General features: G+C 30.7%; 1 protein-coding gene across 7 annotated transcripts in view; it reads left to right on the top strand.

The window, feature by feature from the left end:
* The window catches only part of LOC124354137 (tyrosine-protein phosphatase Lar), a 784,869-nt gene that overhangs the window by 716,744 nt on the left and 45,479 nt on the right, over nucleotides 1-22,646 (top strand). For 5 of the 7 annotated variants that reach the window (XM_046804381.1, XM_046804380.1, XM_046804379.1 and 2 more), the window contains 5 exons: nucleotides 4,603-4,703; nucleotides 7,005-7,200; nucleotides 9,028-9,161; nucleotides 10,864-11,014; nucleotides 16,211-16,507. In XM_046804381.1, the coding sequence (XP_046660337.1) occupies nucleotides 4,603-4,703; nucleotides 7,005-7,200; nucleotides 9,028-9,161; nucleotides 10,864-11,014; nucleotides 16,211-16,507 (879 nt within the window). The remainder of the gene's footprint in view (nucleotides 1-4,602; nucleotides 4,704-7,004; nucleotides 7,201-9,027; nucleotides 9,162-10,863; nucleotides 11,015-16,210; nucleotides 16,508-22,646) is intronic. The other 2 variants (XM_046804384.1, XM_046804382.1) reach the window with 1 other exon arrangement.

Raw genomic sequence — 22,646 nt, 5'->3', positions numbered from 1 at the left:
TACACAAATCCTTAAGTTAAATTAAACATTCAGGGTAGGATGAAATTAGCTCTTTTGAAATCTTTACTTATTGTCTCTTAAACATTTGACCACTTGTAGAGGAAACTTTGTGGTAGGTTACGCTAATGTTCATATCTTTTAGTATAAAAAACCTTCCTGTTTTGGTTTATTTAAAAGTTAACCTTTTATATATTAGAATGCAATACTACAGTTTGCATACATAAATTTATTATTATATTTATAAATGACCAACACACTTTTTCATGGATACAATTTTATATTCAACCTTAAATAGATCTTGTAAACGAATAAATATTACGAGTTCCAGTTAGCTCTGTACTTTTTGTTTTATAACTAATTGCAAAAAGAGGACTTACTATATGTATGTACAGTAAAATGTAGTTTTATGTGCATTTCTTTGAGATGAACTTTCACTAAAAAAAATAGATCCCTTGAATGGTCTTAGAGGCATTCCTCAAGTTAAATTTTCATCTAAAACCCTTCAAACATTGACTAAAGATGGATGAGATCATGGATGGGATGGAATCATTGATCGCTCTGTATGTTATTATTGATGTTACTATCAAATTAATTATGGTGTTTCTCAAGGATCATATTTTACAACTATTTCATTTTATCATACTCATACAGCATGTTTTGTGTTTCATATTATAATTTTGTACATCACTAGTGTAGAGTAGATTATGGGCTAATTCTGTGGGGACATATTAAATACAAATGTATTTAATACGCTGATATAGCGTAATATACTTTTTTTGTAGTGTTACACAAGTCACATAAAAGAAACTTTCAAAGATTGTTTTTGGAAGTGACCCAAAACTAAATAGTTAATTATTTAACTACATGAATAGCTGTAATGAATTTAACTTTCATTTTAAACACCCCCTCATCTTGTAGGATAACTGGTGGAAGAACAGTTTTCATTTTGTGATCTTGTTCATAAAACACTAAGAAATTCTCATTTTAGTACTAAAAATTGAAAAAAGGTAAAGAAAAGTTCACTGTGTTACGTCCATTAATCCCTAGAAGTCGGTGTGGGACAGGCAGGAAATAAATGACTCTTGATTGGGAACCGAAACTCGTAAATTTATTTGTGGGGTGTGTTGTTGTGTCAGCCGTCGAGACAGTGACAGCTAGCGGGTGGTGAGTGTGTTCACTGTACAGATGGCGACACTGTTTACTTGCCGACACCACATCGCTCCCTGGCCACTTGCCCGCCACTCCGCCAGGCACTCACACTCACACTGGTCTAAATATTTTATTTTTCTTATAAACTTGTTATGAAATGACAGCAACGAGTTTAATACTTGTATGTTCTCCAAAAAAAACTGTAAACGAGTTATTTTTATCTGAATGATAAATAATAGGCTGTGTTATTATTTTCAAAACTTGAATTACATTTGATAATACAGAGATCAGTGGTTGGATCTGGAGCTGATGGTCGCAGGTCGACTTTAGTTCTTAAACAAACGGATGTAGTGCAGGTTCAAACCCTTCCTTCCTCTGATGAGCATTTTTGTCATTATTCTTGACCTTGAACCATCTCTCCCCTTTCAGTTTGACCTGTCAGTTTTCCATGGGACTGGAAGTAGATAAGGAGAATACCTCGAGTAGGAATATGTTATGACAGGCTTCGCTTAGGATGGATACTATTTCAAATTTATACCTCATTTTCGATTCTCGAGATAATAATAGGCAGACTGAAGATCATTTCCAAAAATGTAATTTTATTATAATGTTCTAAGGCTTAATACATAGCTATTGACACATACCCAGTTCAAATGTAGCAATTTTTATTTTTTTCAATACACAGAATATCAAATTCACAAAAAGAAGTTGTATTCTGAACACTTGCCATCCTTAGATCTCGAAACGTAGTGTTATTGATTTTTTTGGTTCACTGAACAATTAAAAACATCTGGAAAAATCCTGTTTCCTTCACAATCCTTCCATTGTCAAAAATTAACTTCAAACAAAGCATCCTTATACAGTATGTTATAAATGTAGAAATCATGTTATCCTTTCAAACCTTCCATCGCCAATAACAAACTTTAAACGAAAAAAGTTGTGTTCCTTTGTTTTAAAATCGGTATAAATTTAAAAATATATCATTCATATAACAGCAATTATTGCTTCATATATTTAATTATTGCTTCAATGATTAAAAATATATAGTTTCGTTATAACGTTTTCATTTATCAAGTAACATTAGCAAGAAAGTTCTAGTCTGTTGTACTCGGGATGTCAGTCCAGGTTGACATCCATTATAACACAATTTGCAACCTAAAGACTCCCTCCCCAAACTGCCAAGGCAGATTTGAACCTTTTGTCTTGGTTTGCTTAAACTTCCCTCTCTTCTGATTTAATAATGAAGACTTTACCTGTAAATTGATTGATTCCTTTTGTATTTTACCTTATGTTATAAAATAAATAAGAATTAAATTTCTGAAGATTCAATGTAGTGCAATTAATTTCTAAATGAACAACTAATAACTAAAATCCAAATACATGTGTAGTCACATAATTTTAATACAAATTCAATAACCCATATGACAAAAATGTTAAAACATATAGTCTGGCTGGGTTGGAAGTATGTTCTTTTTTTAAATGTATTTATTGTCTACTCAATTTTCTGACCTCGTATGTTATATTGTTGAGTTCCATTGTCATATATAATAGATCATCACTGTACTATTATGATAATCGGTCCGAAGTAAGTTAGGTAAAATTTTAGTAATGACCTTGTCAGTTCTCAACCATTTCTAATGAAGAAAACAATGTACCCTTTATTTTGTTTTTAATACTCTGAATATGGATCTAAATATAATATTGTATCTAACTTATGTAAAATCTCAATGCTACTGTAATTAAAAGTCTGCAATAAGTTACTATTATCCTGTTCTACAATTTTCCCCTCATTTTATATTAGACACTATTACATATCTAGTTTGATAAAAATGTACATACATATAAAAATCTAGTGACTCTATTCACTACCCCATATCTTAATAAGAGCAATAATATATAAATATATTATTAAAAGCGTAAGAATTAACTGCACAGTTTCAAATTACAGTGCTTTGTTTAGGCTACATGGTAAAGAAAATTGTTTACGTCAGTGACTGTTAATATTGTCTTGAACGGTGACAGACTTTAATTATCCCCAAGTTCCTTCAGTTGTTGGTTTCTATCTGACAGTGTAAATTGAAAAGCTAATAACATTATTAAGTTTCCCCGGCAAGAAGTTTTCCTTTTAAAGTTTTAATGGGAGAACAATAAATTTGATGAGTTTTTCATTAACTATATCATTAAATTAAATCTCTGCAATAGAGTTTGTAATTCTTGGCATTTTGCTTGCAAATTGTCTCTTAACTGCTTTAAGAACTTTTTGTTGTTTGTTCAATTTCTCTAATCCTTTTAACTGACTGTTTTATATTTTTATAGCGTTTAATTCCTTTAGAATTATTTGGCTTTTCCTTTGTAAATCAGTTGTGAGAATAGATTCAAGTTTATATTTAATTCAAATTAATCTACATTCATTATTTATGCTTTACTGTACATTACAAAATATAGTGATATGTTAAAAAGCAGTGTATCACGCCTACATCAGTCTTGTTTAGAAAAGAATTTTACTTTTTTCCTATCCATAGTCAGTGCTTGATTTGAGGCGGAACGAACTGATTGTTTATGATGAGTATGACACCTCATTTGATGATGACGTTTCTTTTTAAATGTTTCCTTTACATATATAATCGTAAGTGATGAACCGTCTCTCTTATTTAAACATAAATAGTATCTTTATTATTTAAAGTTTTGAACTATGTAAAAAATGAAATAAAATAAAAAATAAAATGAAATAAAAAATGTTCTTTAGTAAAATTATAGTTAGGAATGATTATTAGTTGTATTACTATTTTTTGTTAAAATTGTAACCGGAAATATAAATTGAAAGCAATCTATTTTAGGGATTTTGAGAGATATAAGGATTAATGTACATGTTCCAAACACTTATGAGTGATATAATGACAACAGTATTTACTGAAATTAACATTTATTTCCCTTTCTGATAGATAAAAATCAGTAAAATTTATACAAAACAGAGATGATACTATAGTATGGTTATAGTATATTATAGTAGTAGCACAGACGAGAATGAGAAAAATAAAATTGGCTAGACATATGCTACAAGGATCATTTAAAAAGGAATGAGGTTTGAGAATTTGGAAGGGATAAAGCCACTGTTTCACAAACGTAGCTTATAGGTTTATGCTAAGACAGCCATCAATCGAATATGGATAATAATGGCGGAGACCAGAGACAGAAGAAGGTAGAGAGAAATAAATTGTTAATCTGATTATGATCTGCTCTATGGCGTGAGAGAAAATCTCAGCTGCAATAATTTTTATTCTGTAATGCTGAAAAAATTGCAGATCGTGTTTTCTTTTTTAATCAAACCGTAAAGTTGATGATGAGAGTTGTAATAATGAGAATAAATTGTATTCACTCTTTCTTTTGGTTTAGACAATCTCACATGTCCACCAGTTTGATGTGTTGTGTTATAAAGATAATACAATGTTTCAGAACCCGGATCTGCACCTCGCAACGTCCAAGTGAGACCTCTCAGTTCGAGTACCATGGTGATACAGTGGGATGAACCAGAGACTCCTAACGGTCAAGTTACAGTGAGTAACCTTACAATATCCATAGACATACAGTGAAGACCCTATTACAATGTCCAAGTGAGACCTCTCAGTTCGAGTACCATGGTGATACAGTGGGACGAACCAGAGACTCCTAACGGTCAAGTTACAGTGAGTAACCTTACAATATCCATAGACATACAGTGAAGACCCTATTACAATGTCCAAGTGAGACCTCTCAGTTCGAGTACCATGGTGATACAGTGGGACGAACCAGAGACTCCTAACGGTCAAGTTACAGTGAGTAACCTTACAATATCCATAGACATACAGTGAAGACCCTATTACAATGTCCAAGTGAGACCTCTCAGTTCGAGTACCATGGTGATACAGTGGGACGAACCAGAGACTACTAACGGTCAAGTTACAGTGAGTAACCTTACAATAGCCATAGACATACAGTGAAGACCCTATTACAATGTCCAAGTGAGACCTCTCAGTTCGAGTACCATGGTGATACAGTGGGACGAACCAGAGACTCCTAACGGTCAAGTTACAGTGAGTAACCTTACAATATCCATAGACATACAGTGAAGACCCTATTACAATGTCCAAGTGAGACCTCTCAGTTCGAGTACCATGGTAATACAGTGGGACGAACCAGAGACTCCTAACGGTCAAGTTACAGTGAGTAACCTTACAATATCCATAGACATACAGTGAAGACCCTATTACAATGTCCAAGTGAGACCTCTCAGTTCGAGTACCATGGTGATACAGTGGGACGAACCAGAGACTCCTAACGGTCAAGTTACAGTGAGTAACCTTACAATATCCATAGATATACAGTGAAGACCCTATTACAATGTCCAAGTGAGACCTCTCAGTTCGAGTACCATGGTGATACAGTGGGACGAACCAGAGACTCCTAACGGTCAAGTTACAGTGAGTACCCTTACAATAGCCATAGACATACAGTGAAGACCCTATTGCCTGTTTACAATTGGATTACGGTTCATAGATCACATCAAGTTACAAATCAGCTCAGTATCAAGTATATGACTATATCACACTCAAAAGGTCGACATTTTTCCACTTCAGTCAGACCTGAAGCTAGATTCGCCAAGTAGACTAGTTGTGATGTTCAGGTGTACTGTGTGGAACTTTAGAATTGTGACATAATTAATAATCCTCCTACATGAAAGGTAAAATGTCGTGCTATATGCCCAGGATTAAAAGAAACAATTAAATATTGAATATTAAAGCTTATATTCAGAGTAAGATAGAATTAGATTTTTATAATTCCATTTATAAATTGATTTAATTGGTGTCAAACCCAACAGGTCACCTCTGCTGTTGCATGGATAGTTTAAAAGCACAAGACAATAAAAGCAACTAGGTGTTACTACTAGTATTAATTTCTGTTTGGTTCATGGTCTGCCAGTCAGTTCACATGAAAATTACTTACCCTTTATGAAGGTTCCAGGTGGTAGTATTTAAATAATAATATCACATTTTTGTCAGGTATTATGTATTTTTGTCAAATATTCTATAATTGTCCAATAAAAGCCCAAACAATATGAAACCTGTTAGAAAATTGATTTAAGAAATATCTCGGATAAGTTAATTGACCAGCTTTGAAGTCATTTTGCTTCAAAATGGCGGCCATTGAAGCTTTAAAAAAATTCACATCTTTGTTATTTATAGACCTATAAAAAACAAAAGTTGTTTTAGAATACTAATAACATTTCTAAAACATTTTAACTAATCTTTTTTTTTCGTACCTGGGAATAGTTTTCAAGATATCGATTACATTACAAAACATAAGAATTTTTGTATCACAAAAAATTGATGATGGAAATGCTGAAACAAGTTCAACCTTTATAAAGAATATTGATATCATAAATATCTTAACTAAGTCCATTGGCCAGCTTGGTATGTTATTTCATTTCATTGTGGAGGCATTCAAATTTTAAACAAATTTACAACTCCGTTATTTATAAACTTAGAGAAAAATTAAAGTGTGGAATGCTTACATTTCATAAACTTTTTGTTATAAGAAATCGTTTTGTACTTTAAACAGTTTTCAGTATGCTGAGTACATGTAAATCCCATGATAATAAATTAATAATATTTCAGTTGTTACAAAATCTACCTACTTCTTCCGACTGAGCTGGTAGTCCACTTTGATATTCTTTGTTATACATAGTTTAATTATAGATAATGATTTCTTTCAACCTGGCAAAACAGACTTGTTATTTTGAGACTGTAATAAAAGAAACGTTTAAGTATTATCAAATTATTTCTGATTTTGGTATTCATGGTTGTTACGTGTGGCTGCAGGGCTACAAGGTGTATTACACAGAGAACGCCCAGCTGCCAATGGCCTCTTGGGAGTCGCAGATGGTGGACAACAACCAGCTTACCACCATCAGTGAACTGACTCCTCACACCATCTACACTATACGAGTACAAGCCTTCACTAGTGTGGGACCCGGTCCACTCTCTGCCCCTGTTCTGGTCAAGACTCAGCAGGGAGGTAGGACAACATAATAACGATCATTTTCAACATCTGGTTTCCCAGACATTTTCAAAAAATGTTAAAGTTATATTCTTTTATGAATTTTATATAAATTACCTTTCAAAATAAATGTTCTTTCTGGTAAATGTATTATAGTGCACAAACACAGCTGATCAATTTAGTGACAAACATGGCTGGTCTTATATTTGTCTGTACAAAAAATGAAATAATATATATATATATATATATTTTTTGGAAATAATTTGATAATTTGATAAAAATTTTTTTATTTTTATTATAAACAACATGGCATTTTTGTATATCACTTCTTAGCATTATTTTTTAAGAATCCTGAAAATTTTCCGGTCATAAAATAATTAAAATATTACAGAACAAACTTTTTCATTATGAAATCCCTTATCTGGTGTGTTCTTTAGCTATAAAATAACACAACACAATAATATTCAAAAAAATAATATGGAAAAATCAAACCTTTACTGTAAAAGATAATTTGAAAAAAAACCTGCCCTTGAAACGCGTTATCATAAAATTTAACAGTAAATCGTAAGAGTTGTTTTTTCTGGGATTTCTGTTCTCCCTTAACTTTGGTGATGGAGGGATAATTTCTTCATATCTAGAAATCATTGTGTAGTTCCATGCCAGAGGTGGGTGTGCAACAATTAAATAATAAAGAAATAAAAATAATGTATCCAATAAAACTTAATGGTATATATCTTTTTTTATTTAAAAAATAATCAGATTTTCCCCTCTATAAAATACAAAAAACTGATAAAATGTTCATCAGGTATAAGGTGGTGTGGTAGTACTTATAAATTAAACTTCACTTTCCGAAATGTGATTATAATTAGATAGACTGCATTTAGTTATTTAATTAAATTTTGCCCATAATGAAATAAAAATCATTACAAATTATTATTTTAATAACTTTTGAACAAATAGTTTTTTTAGAAGCACAGTTTATATTGTTTTATTAAACATCTACAGGGCAAAACAAATCTTTTAAAAAATTCATCAAACTAAACAGCTTAGAATATCTGTAAGATTTTAATTCAATAAACTTTTACCTTAAGTATTTGGTCTCAAAATATACTAGTAGGTTCTAGTAACTTTATTAACTTTTACCATGTGCATAAAAATATATATATGTAAATGTGTTTATTTGTTTTTTAAATTAAAACTAATCTTCTGTAATACAAACAAAATATTTAATTTTGATTTATTATAAAATTACAATTCAACTGATATTCCAACCTACACATTCTGGAACTTTTTAGTAGTGAGTATTTTGGAAAACACAAGTCTTGTATGTAAGGCAAAGAAAGTGTTTCCAATATTTTTGTACTGTTAATGATTATTTACTGATTATTCCATGGAATAAAGCAGTTTTGTGGAAAATGGATTTTATGAAGGCAGTTTTATTTTTGGATAAAAAATTGATTTTTGTAAATCTAAAATAGTTTAAATTCAAAAAATGAAAAATATATCAATGTTTGTCACTCCATGCCAAATTTGGTCTAAATAAAGTCTGCTTTTTTATCACAGTCTGTGCATGGATACACGAATAGACAGATATTTTTCAAACATACCTTTCTTAATTCCAGGGTCTAAAACCAACATTTTCACTGAAATGCAGAGTTAAATTATCATCATCACAATTATTTCTCCTTTACTTTATGTGAAAGATGAAGTAAAGAAGTATAAAATCGCCTTAACACTGAGAACTTGACACTTTCAACACAAATCTTTCAAACAACTCGCTAATATATTCTCCTAAAAATACTCCTGCTGTGCTACTAGAAGTACTAACAAAGTATGTGTGTTTAGTGCCCAGTCAGCCCAGCAACTTGATCACCACTGATGTGGGAGAAACTTCTGTCTCACTGCAGTGGAGCAAACCTTCCCACTCTGGAGAAAACATTGTCAGTTATGAGCTCTACTGGAATGACACCTACGCCAAGGTATGGCACTGGCCTCATTCAGTATAAGTTTGGCAATCAGGAAAACTCAAATCTTCAGAAGAAATTCTCAAAAAGTAAAAAGTGCTGGGTGCATTGTTGGCATTTTATCTTTTATATACTTAATTACACTTTACAAGTTTAAAGCACCAAAGATTCGATACATTGTTCAAGACAGTACATGATTTTCAATCTTCTCCCTTATTTGTTAAAAAACTATGGGAAGTTTAATATGCAAATAATTGGACACATTTTAATAATAAAATACAAAAATTGCGATAATACTGGATTTTTCAGTTAACTAAAGGGAAGATATTGTAATTGTACTCAGTTCATAAGACAAACTCTAAAATACAGTTATAACCTTGTTTTTTCATGGAAGGCAGAAAAATATACCATGGCTAAAACAAGCTAAAATTATAAAATATGTAATAAAATACATTTAAATAAACTTACAATCATTATAAAGGTCTTAATAGAATAATAATTTTTATTGTTTAAATGTAATTATAAAATTCTTCTAAACTTACATGTGTCAATCAGGGACCTTAAGGAAGGTGGTAGAGCATAGGTGAGCTTCATTGAATTGTACCGAATCTTTTCTTGCAGAAAGTCTCAGCAAGAGTCTCTACCAGGAATGCCACAGATAATCTTTAAAGCTGTCTTCTGCAATATAAAGATATGAGAATTCCTCAAATCAAGAGCTCCTTAGATATACCATATAATTGTGTACCGTATAATTGTGTATGAAAAATGAAGATAGATATAACCGTAGTATGCAGTGAGTAAAGTTCAACCATTTGCGTATCAGGTTAGTCTCCTAAGAATATACACAGCAACTATATTGGTGCTACGAGAGAAGTAGTTATCATTACAAAAAAATTCTTTTAAAGCTGGATTAAACAAAATACAAGAATAGCTTATAGCAATGTTGTTGTTTATATTTGATACATTGTTGTCATCTTCTTGATTTAAAAAGGATTGATGATAATAATATGTTGACAAAATTGTAATGTTCTGTAATATAAGAAGAGTTTAACACAACATGAGAGTAACAAGAAATGTTTAAAATGTTTCCCTCTCAAACTCTAGTGGTACAAAGAGGCACTCTTATGTTCTACTTTCTTTCAAAGTACTCTCTTTACACTTCCTGAGCTGATGGTTGAAAGTAACTAAAAAGTATTTACTTGTCGTGTTTTATAGTATGTCCCGTGGCATCTTAATCTTTTCTCTCTGAACAAATTTGAGGAAAAATAAATGTCACTAAAATCTATATAAAAGTTATAAATGAACTTACAGTGTTGCTTGAAGTAGTATTTTATTAAAGAGTAGTAGACGGATCATCTGGTGAATCAATGCAATGAACAGTTATCAAATGATCCAGTAAAACTTTCAATGGAGAAACACGTATAAGGATGATGTGGCAATCTGGTTGTAGAAGAGAAACATAGTAGCCAATACTTATGCATGATAGGCATCAATCTACTTTTAATTATTACAAATAGACTGAGAGGTCAGTTGCGTTTTTAGAAGTCTCATAACTGAAGCTCTGAAACTAAAAATTGAATTTTTGTAGTTGTAGAATTTTTTATAGAAGACCCTACCAACAACATTCAAAATTTTATTTTATTCACCTAACTTTAATAGTTTTGTAGCTTTTTCTTTTTTGTTTAGAATTTAGATGAAGAACTGTTATGGTTTACAGGAGAAGCACCATCGGCGGATACCCATTTCAGAGAGTTATACGCTGTCTGGACTCTACCCCAATACCCTGTACTACATCTGGTTGGCAGCTCGGTCACAAAGGGGGGAGGGTGCCACCACCCCTCCCATCCCTGTGCGGACCAAACAGTACGGTAAGTCAGGGGGAGGTAGGCTCTTGTGCACTGCATGCAGGACTCTGCCGTCCTAACATGTTTGGATTTTTCTCTGAAATAGAGTACTAGAGGTTTTTTCTTTTAGTGGATAATAAATAACCAATTTCAGTTTGTCCTTATTTTGATCATTCAAATTTTAGTCTAGTTTGACAAAATTCACTTGTAAAAGTCTAGAAGTGAGTCCTATTATGCTCTAATGTAGCTCGGAATTTGGGAAATTTAAATAGTGAATTCTGACCATGGTTGAATCAAGTGGAGTTCTCAATCCATTTTATGTAGTTTATGATCAGTGCTTAGGCAGTATTTTTATATTTTTAGTTTCTTTTACACGCGAAAAATTAAGCTGGCTTGGTTAACTCCTGCTCTGTAACAGTGCAATAAAAAGTATAGAAAAGATGGTAAGAGAGAGAACTGTTTATGTGAAAGCAACGTGGAAGAAAAGTTAGTGCCCGTGCTAACCTCATCCCACTAGAGACACTGTCACTCGTGTCTAGGCTGCGGAATCTTAAACTTTACCTTCAGACATTAATCAGTCTAGATTCTTGTGATGACCTAGATCATTCTGTTGTAGGGTATATTAATAACCTGCATAATATTTTTGATGATTAGAGCTTTTTTAAAAGTCTAGTCATCTTTTTTTGAGAAGGTGTTAAGGAATTGCGAAGTTCTTAAAGGGATTCCAGTGTGATTAAATAGACTAAAAAAAGGAATGGTAAAAGATGTATTCCACCTTTATCATTATAATGATGACAGCTAAAGACGTTACAAACCAGTTGCTAGTTAAAAAAAATTTGTTTAAGAAGTTTTAGGAAGACAAAATGCCTTACTTGCTTAGTTGTGAAAGCGCAAATTCTCCAGCAAGGTCCTTTTTTTCAGATTGGGCTTTCCTCCTTCATTAGTAGTGCCAGAAACTCGACCTTACTCAGTGGGCTGGATTGTGTTCGATACTTACTAGGAAGATTTTAACTCCTGTAGCTTTTCCGACTTCGCAAGTTCTAGAACCAACAGCAGACAAATATTATGCAGAGCTGTAAAAAACTAAGCTTTCCATTGGTTTAAAGTCAAGATTCCACTAGAGGCATTGTTTATATTGACATGGAATATAATATATACATATATTAGTTTGATTAAAATATGTAATACAATCTTAAACAAAATGGTTTTCTTAAACATTATGAGTTTTCAACATTTAACAACTGTCAAGCTCCTAGCTTGCGATTTATTTTGATATTTTTTGTTAGGACGGCAGAGTCATTAACTGTGTATAAAGTTGCTGGTCCAGGTATATTCCATCTCACGATGTTTTGTTTACAAGGTTTACGCACAGCTGTCCTCTTTGCACACCCGTTAGGTAATGCAGTTTTTGTTTTTTACTTATCGTTTTGCATTGTGGTGCACTGTTTGTTTTCTCGTAGCGTCGGTTTGTTTTCAGAGTGGCGATGGATGTGTTTCTGCGTGGTTTCGTCACCGGTTTGACTAATCCAGCAAACTTTACAGTACTCAAGTCCATATATAACATCAGTTGTCTGTTTTTATCTAAGTAGTTTCAAATTTTTACAAATCTTAAAATTTTGTATTTGTGGTTGTGTACAAACATATTCTTTTTGTTTTCATTGGTAGCATATTACTGGTTAAATATACTGACATGTTTCAACAGTATTTAACAAACAGGAACATCCCATGTTTTTTTCATGAATCTGTTTATAGTTTCTGAACACTGAAAAAACTTAAATAATTGCAGTATACTCTTTAACAGAAGTGACCAATTTTTTGTAACTATCCCAAAACTAATCTCATGAGTCTTATCTCAGAATTCATGCAGGAACTACTGCCATTAAGCACATCAATAGAGAGTAAACATTTTAGCAACATATATAATTTATTTTTGTGAATTTATTTTGCAATGGTTATCAATGTTTAAAGTTTAATGTTTGAATAGATAAATTACTTGGATACATTAGTTTTTTATTAAATTCCTAAGTCTTTCCAATAATGTATATTATAACAGAAACTTTTGTTTAAAAATTTTAAATTAGTCTTTACATCTGTGTTGATGTCAAAAAATTAATAATTTACTTTAAAAAAAGAATTTCTACAAAGCCTGTCTCAAACGCTACAGAAGATATCATCATCAAAGTACTTTAGGACCAATAACAAAAATAATGACAAAACAACTTTATGAAACATATTCTTTAACACATTCATGAGATATTAAAAATTATGGTCTTTGGACGTTACTTTTCTCTCTAAACTTCGAAAAAATTATAATTACCTTTTTATATTAGACTTTTTAGTTGTCAAATATAGCTGAATACAGTATGCCCAAAATCTTTTGCTAAACATAACTTACTATTTGTCCTTTAGCATATCTGAAGAATGTATCACAATAGTCCACTATGTACTTAAGCTATACCGGGTGTTTTAAAAGTCCCCCTCTCCCTATTAACTTTCTTATGAATGGAGATAGAGTGATTTACTATAGGGGATGTTTGTATGACCAACTGAGGAGTCTTTTAATGTCTGAAAATTTTTGACTTTCCTCCAAAATGGGGTATTTTGGTGGTAAGTCCAATGTTTGTAATAGGAACCCCTAGCAAGTGACAACTCATTTTTAAGGTATTATAAAAAGAAAAGGAATGGCGAAAAAACTAGAGGTCTCTAATGTTACTCTATCAAATTCGGTGACCAATTACGATTTGTATTGTTTTATAAAACCCTAACAGTTGAAGTTACATTTCAAGTTATTGTAAGGCAGAAAAACTAAACTGAATGAGTCTCACATTCTAACTGGTAACCTATAAGAGATAATATGGCAAAACCAGCTATTGGTATTCCTAGGACCTTCTAATGGGCTTTGATCAGATAAAACAAAACCTAATAAATGCTATGTTAATCTTGGTTGTTGGCGTTTGTTAATTCTTGTAATAACTTGTTTTCGTGTTGTAAATTCTCAAAATAACTATTGTGTGAATGATTTATCTGCCTTACAATAAGTTTATACTAAAATTTTCTTGTAACAAAATGCCAAAATTGTGAATGTTACAACTATAGTACTTTCTTTTAGTAAATGGAAATGGTTGTCTTGAGTATCAGTGATATTTTATGAACCGATGATAAATTTTGCTTTATGAAACATATGAACGATGATTTATGACATTGTGAATGTGTTGATAAGTTATTTCACCATTCTATAGGTTCAAATAAATGTTTTTATTTAATTAATTTACAGTAATATTTCACAAGAGAATTGGTTTTAGGCAATATTGATATATTTCACATTTTGTATAAAGTTTAATATTAGTAAACAAATTATATTTGTCATTGAACTTGGACTGTATTGAAATAAAAAAATTCAATCTACCGTCCGGATATCAGCTAAATTTTACTTTCGGTTTTTGCATATACAGTATTAATATTGTACACATATGAAAAATATATATGATTATTATACATACTGTATATTACATTTGTTATATAAAATCTGTGCTTGTTTTAAGTTTCCAGTTTCGTTATATTATAAAATTATGTGGAATAAATTTGATGTTATATATGGATTAATGTGTGTTTAACACATATTAATGTGTTCATTAACATTCAGGCACCAGCACATTATTCTTCAGCTATTCCAGAATATAATTCGTAAAAAATTAATCTTATTAATTAATTAATTAATCTAAATCAAATAATTTGTCTAAGGACTGAAGTTGTATAATTTGATATAGTAAGTTTTAATAATAATATCATAAATAATAAGAAATATGTAGCAATAATCTGCATTTCAGCACCATAACGTGTATAAGTAATTATGTAATTCTTTTATTTAAGACCCTAATAATGTTGCCAATTAGTAGTGTTTCAACTAAAATATTCTAATACTTGAAAAGTTTGCTAATTATTTAAAAGACATATATTATAACCAGTGCTAAAATAGATTAATTATTATCAAACATTTATATTTGACTCAGTATTTACTGTTTGGTTGGTTTCAAAAATTCCAAAGATATACATATTTAAACAAATGTAGAACTTTAAGGATTATCTAATTTTACATAAAGTTATAACTGCTTATCAAAAATCAAATATTAAAGTTGAATGTCAACAATTTATTGAACAGCTTCCAAGGTTAAAAAAATATCTGACATTTAGTTAAAAAATTGTAATTTTTAATTGTTCCAAGGATGAAACACTCATTTTAAAGTGAAAGATTGTTACAATTTAATGTTTTATTTCTTTGAACACACAACATAGTTAGGTTAAATATAGTATATTAATATAAAACAATTTTATTGGTGTAATAGTTTTATGTTTGTTCTGTAAAATTTAATTTAATATTCTTTAGTTATAGATTATTTTTGAAGGGTCCGTAGGCAAATAATTTTTTAATTGCACTAACAGTATATCAAAAACTTCCTGAATCCTGTCATGGCAGAATTTTAGAAAAGTTTTGTACGTTCACTTATTGTAACCCTGTTAGAAAAGGGGCCTGGGCAAGTGGTACATATTAAATATGAAGTAGACTTCTATTTATTTAAAAAGTCTACTTTATATTTAATATATATCTATGGGCCAATTTAATATATTTGCAGTTCATATAACTGCAAAATCTTTATCATTGTCGTTACAAAGTTGATTTAAAACATATCCCACATTTTGTCAATTACTTCAGAGTATAAACTATAATGAAATTATCTAAAATCATTAACTTTACAATCATACAACCGTTTTGATAGGAATTCTTATTTTGAACAAAAGATGATTAAAAATTCTATTTTTTTGTAGACTACTTAGTGTGCTTATAACTACAGTACTTAGATCTGTTGTAAGGTTTCAAGATTGTAGATTTTCAAAATTATTGTAAATAATTTTTACCAACTATTATAAATATGCCATAGTATCGTCTTTGTACAAATTAACCTTCAAACTAATACTGTAATTCCTATTCAGTTTGGTATGTCAGATAATAATTCAGCATTAACTACTCCTTTCTTCCAACTTCAGGAAGGCATTTTTTTTTTTTTAATGAATACAATACCAATTATTTTGTGGGTTATTGTGGGTTAAATACATAAATTGTAGAATTCAAAAAATACAATGAGTCTATAGCCAACAATGCCTACGGACCCTAAACAAAATATATGTGTGGGGTGTTGTGTGCACGTGGGAGGTTGTCTACAGTGCCAGGAGCCCCACCGCAGAATGTGAGTGGAGTGGCGGAGGGCCCCACTTCCATCCGAGTTTCGTGGGAGCCTCCGCCAGCAGAACGGAGCAATGGTCGGATCGTCTACTACAAGCTCCACGTTGTGGAAGCGAGCCGAAGTGACTCCGAGGCTGCAGAGGTGAAACTCAACGCCACGTCTTTTGTTGTCGACGAGCTGAAACGCTGGACTGAGTACCGGATCTGGGTGCTGGCAGGGACCAGTGTGGGTGATGGCCCACCCTCTTACCCCATCACTGTCAGAACACACGAAGACGGTACGTCCCTCCCCAACACCTAACCCCCTCTACCCAACCGCTCCTGGGTGTGGTTGATTCTTCCTAATCTGTCAGGCTTTGGCATGTTAGGTGGAGGGCTGTATGAAATTCAGGTTTTAAAACACTGAAGCTAAAAATATTTGCTGTTGTAATTGGTTGTTCAGCCGAGTAAGCAAACAAGTAAGCTTCTTTTCTGGTGCTGATAAATATTGACTATTTCTTGCCAAATTAGCCTCAGAAATGTATCATAGTTTGTCTTATTTTTAATGTTATAGTTCTAATAAGTGTTGAGAAATTCCATAGGTGTTTATTAAGTTTGAGAATCAGTCAGTTTAATGTTAATTAATTTTTTTTAATCTCAACATATTTTAGGCATTTAAGTTCAGTCCAGTTATAAATTTGGTATAAGTATAATATAAGTTCAAACAAATTTAAGTTGGATTTAACTTTGGCCTGAGTAAAGGTGGAACATTTTTTACTATATAAGTTCTTAATAGTTTTTAAATGTTTATATATTTTACATAAAATATAGCTTCAAGAAACATAAAACAAACTTAAAAGTCAACTTTAATGGGATAGATAACTCTCAGTTTTTAAAATGAAAACAATGCCAAACTTTAATAATTTTAACTTTCATTTTTTGTTGAAAAAGTCTTATTTTTGTATATAAGTCAAATCTACACATCAAACAGCTTTTGGAGTTTTGGTTCTAGTATATACAATTATTATAATTGACCATCATTGAGATCCTAATTTAAGATTCTTTTGTTGAATCATATTAGGTAAAAGTTAAGCAAATTAAGGTAATAAATAAGGTAAATTAATAATTAATAAATAATTGAGGTGAATTAATAAATTAATTAATAAGGTAATTTATTTTTAATTATCTCTGTCTACCTTAGACAGAGATATTATAATTGGCATGTTTCCCTAAACTTTATAACCAAAAGCAAGAATGATTTAAGTTTAAGATTGTGTATGCTGTAAAATTCAAGATTAGTGCACTTGGTTTTTAATAAAACGATAAACAATACAAAATGTAAAAAAAGGTTATTATGGCCTACTGTGTCCGATCCTGTGTTTAATGAAATGTAGATACTGTACAGGAAATAGATTTTAATGTATCACCAAATTGATGGGTTCTGACTTGAATTTAAATCATTAGATTGAAACATTTAAACTTTCCTCAAGGCTTTTTGAGAAAATACAATAATTTTTAAAACTAATTTATAATGCAAAATGTCAATTTAGATTGTGAAGTGATAGGCCAAAATATTTAATAAATTTAAAATGTTTATTTGGCATTAGGCTAAGTCTTTGTTATGAGAATAGTCAGATTTTCAACCACACTCAGGATATATCTGTTCAAATACAGAAACAAAAGCTGTCATTAATCCACAAAGTGATGCATGGATATGCAATAATTACAATGAGGAAAACAGATGAAGCATTGGTATATCTTTGAAAAAACTGAAAAAGATTATTTTAGACGTTCTATTTACTATTTTAATTGATTGCTGATTGTGAGACTAATACTGAATGTGAGAATAGAGTACTAAGAATACTAAGAATATCTGGGACACGTTACGTAAAGTATTTGATTGTGGTTAGAAATAATTTTGAATCATAAGAACTTTGCATTATTGTCTCATGTTCATGTACATTTCTCTTGCTGAGTTTTAAAATATTGGAGGAAATAAGTGTAAAATTACAAACATTTTATCTGAGATAGATGTTCAAATTTTGAGATTTATTAAACTTTCTCATTTATAATGTGCAAATATTTCTCAATGATATTACTGTTATGCATAATGTAATTTGTATTGGTAAAATGTCTCATTGCCCTTCCAAAACCTTTAATTTCCTTTCATGTCATATTCAAGTGTACCAAATTAGGATATACCAAATTTTAATTTAGGACCAGTTTGATTAATAAAGGTCATGATTTTAACCCGAAAGTTGAATGCTTCATTTACTGTGTTCAAGGCTCTTATACTGGCTACACTTGCTAATCGGATTACCAAATACAACTGTTTTTTATGTTCTAATTTTGAAAACAGGTACCATTCTAGTACAGAACAAATAGCCTTAACAAATTCAGTGATTAATATATCTTTAAAATTGTCCTCTTTGTATAACTTGTAAAATTGTCCTCTTGTAACTATGAAGATCATTGGAATGTTTTTTGCAAACAACTTTGGTTAGATTATAAAACAAAAACAGCTGCTGTTGGTATTCACTATATGATTTTATTTTCAGTTGTGTTATAGCTGATATTTGATAAGGTAGAGCAGAGTTAAAAATTTATTTGAAAGCTGATTTCATTAAACATTATTAAAATTATGGTGTTGTTAATCTATTAATGTTCATATAACAGGATTATGGACATTGTTATTGGAACAGATAATGATGTGATCCTGATATCCATAATCAATAATGAATCTTAAAGAATATTATTTTTTGTCAAGGTCCTCTGAAAACAGTAATGTACAATATATATATATATATATATATATATATATATATATATATATATATATATATATATCATATTTAAAATCCTCAACTGCAGATCAAGTACTTTTTGTTTTGCTTATACCTTTTTACTGCATTTAACAAAAATATAACATTGTAAAAGATATAACTAAAAGAATAATTCCTTTTTCTTTTGTACATTTAGGAATTTTTATTAACAAACCTTTCACATGAAAAGTTAGTCTGAAAGTTTAAAAGTATTGTTAAAAATCCTTAAATCATATTCAACATCTTTAGTTTTAAGCTAAAAATATTTAATTTTAATACTATATTGTGTATTAAATTCAAAACTTTATTTGCCATATGTATAGTACACGAAATGTATTTCATCATAAGTAATGTTATTTCATTATAAGTAATGTTGTATTCAACTGCAGTATTGCCTTAACTTATTATACTACCTAACATTTTCATTACAAATTTGTTCAAAAATTAATTTACATAATTTTATGATTTCTTTAAGGTTTTTGAAGACAACACTATATAATGATTATTCATATAATAGTTAAACTTTCAATGGTATATAACAGCTTTAAGGTCGAAAGTAGAGGCCAGTACAAGAGCCAACACAAGTAGATATAGGGTTAAAATATTGATGTATAATTCAAATTTTAATTTATAAATTTTATTTATACCATATCTTTTTATTGAATCGAATTTGATTAAATTGGTTTTAAGACAATTATTTTATTATTTACATTAAAAAATGTATTACTGTTCTTTTTTATACATTACTTTCACAAACAGTCATAGACAGATATTGATTCAAATATAGTCTTGAAAGTTATCTTTCTAACTTCATGTGTGATTTTTTATTCATTAATTTTAAATATTGCATCATTCTCAGTTTAGAACTGGTCCTGAAAGTAATAATTTATTCTTCAACTTCTTCACTTTTCATCAAGGGCTCAAATGAATGGATTTTGTAAGTGAGAAACAGAACACATTTTTGTGGATGTTTTTGGAATAAACTGTGGGTGATGTGACTGATGATTTTGGAATTGATTTTTGTGACCAACCGGTACAGCTTTTTGTGACCGGTCGGTCAGGTTGTTTTTGTATTTTACCATGTTTTGGAGATATTTTTGTGCTGCTTTTTCATGTAATCAGCTCAGCACTACTAATCCATGTTTTTTCTCAGCGGCTGTGGATCCTGTGACTTCTCCCGGTTTTTTCGCCTATTTGCACAGATTTAGTATTTTTGTCACACCACCGCTTATTTTTTGTGTCACACACACTCACTTGTTATATAAATGCACTGAATGTGTAAATAATTATATTTTTTGTAAACAATTGGAGATCACTTTTGGATTTTTAACTTTTTTCACAGAGCACTTGTATTTTAGTGCATGTCACCAATCCCCCACCACCCCTTCCTCACTCGATGTGTGTATGTATGCACCGCACCGTATATGTTAACAACAGATATAAGTGCAGTTTCATTTGTAGTTTGACTTTGGAAGTCCTAGTTAGTACTTTGAGGTCTTAACAGTTAAAGTGTTTCTCGTGTTTTTCTATCACGTTTCTTGATTTTTATGAATATTTTAGTACAAGACCAGGTTAGTTTTCTCAATATAGACATTAATACATCCACTTAAATTGAACTGCCAAAATTTATATTTATGATTTTCTCACCAATAATTTAGTAGATATAACTTTACTTTTAGGTACCATAGGTATCGTTAGTTTGATCATTTCAAACTATTATGTTGTAAATTGTAAAATAAACACTTTAATTAAAAATTAAACCACAAAGCGCAAAACAGTACTTTTTATAATGCACTTTCATACTGGGAAATTATCCTATAATGGTATATTTAATGAAATGTTATATTTAATCAAGCTTTCTTCAGTTAATCATTTGAATACCAACAGTACAATTTGGCAGAAAGTAAGCTATTTGCATGAAAATATACTATTGCCAAGTGTTTAGAAATGTATTGTATTATAAAAAGGCTTATAATCCATTGTAGGTGGTGGAATTTTATTTTCTGTTATTAGGGTTTGCTTAGATCAAAACTGCAACTATATGTTTCTTGTTTTATTTATCATAAGTTTTCTATAAATGCCAATTTATAAGAAGTTATATTTCATTTATATAAGTAGTATTTAATTGAACTAGTACAAATATTTTAGCTTCTTGATACAGTTAATTAGATTTTTTTTAACTTGTCTTTGCCAGTATTACTTTATAATGCTGACTTTTATTATTCAGGACATAATTTTTTAAACAATACAGCAATCATGAATAAGAAATTATGAGGAAGGGATATTTTTAAGTCAGTGATCTAAATAAGTTTTTGAATTTTAGGATTTATTGTAGTATCTTTAAATATTTTGAATTTGTGTTATCTTAAACCGTAGTGTTGATTACATTTTCAGTGTTAAAATCCCAGTGGATCCCTATTAAAACCATCTACTGCACAACAACAAAATATTAGAACTGTAAGATGTTTTTATTATATTCCTTAAACAACTCGACAGGTTATTTATAAACTATGAATTCTTGTTTCCTGTTGGTTCTTCTTTCCTCTATACCTTCTTAATATAGTTTTGTTTTATAACTTTGTTTTATTTTTAGGATTTAGCAGTAGGTTAAGCAGGTGTATAGGTCAATAAAAGGCTAGATATTTTCAACACCCTTTTTAGATTTTGTGGCACTTTTTCCACGCTCAAAGGTTTTTGTAGGTTTTGAGCTTTGAAAGCTTTTTTGGCATTTTTGTAGATGCCACAGTTTTGAGTGTGTTTGGTCAAGAGCAAGAGGTGTGACGTTTTGTTTTTGGACAGGAATTACATGATTTCAGATTACACCGAGAAGCGGAGAGGATTTTTGACGGGCACATTTTTTGCATTTTTCACAGAGGAATTTTTGTCCTCTGTATTGGTGTTGTTTTGTAAACAGATAGATTTTTCTGTGTCCAAATTTTAAGAATTTTTTTCTTTTTTCTCTATTCCCTGCTTTTTTGACAAACTGTTTGTGGACCAGCCAACAAGAGTGAGTATTCTACGTGGTTGTGTAGCTCGGGGGTTAGCCCCGATTGTCTTCCGTTTGTAGTCTAGAGTTTGCTCTGTTTTCATGTTTTGTTTTGGTTTTTATCTTCTTAATCTCTGTCTTTTGCTGTGGATTCAACTATCAGAGTTTTCTGTGTTGGTATTCAAATGTCCTCATTCACTAACAGATATAAGCTAAAGGTCAGTTTTGCTTTTTGACAGATTAACTCTTAACATTACTATACTAACCTAGAATGTAAATGTTAAAACATCACTTACATAATGTGTTGAATATGGCAAATAGATGAACATATATAAAGTTTTGAAGTGACTACTTCTTTTGACAGACTATGGATGTATGTTTTTCTCGGAGAAAAACTTTTGTTTCGCGCCATGGAACATATTATCACGTATGTTCTTTGCTCTTTAACCGCTAGGGGCGGGACTATTGAGGCCATTTTGATATCTGCGTTTCTTCGTTCATTGGCTATCCGGACATGCTTGTTAGATGTTACTTTCGCTTCTTGTCATTTGGATTTACAGGTAGTAAATATTTGTTCATTTCTTTTTTAACTAATAATAATAGTTTTCTAGGCAACACATATAATTCCAA

The sequence above is a fragment of the Homalodisca vitripennis genome, chromosome 2 (genome assembly GCF_021130785.1).
Source record: "Homalodisca vitripennis isolate AUS2020 chromosome 2, UT_GWSS_2.1, whole genome shotgun sequence".
Classification (NCBI taxonomy): domain Eukaryota; kingdom Metazoa; phylum Arthropoda; class Insecta; order Hemiptera; family Cicadellidae; genus Homalodisca; species Homalodisca vitripennis.
Note: the sequence above shows the minus strand (reverse complement) of the source record. Positions and strands in the feature narration are given on the sequence as shown.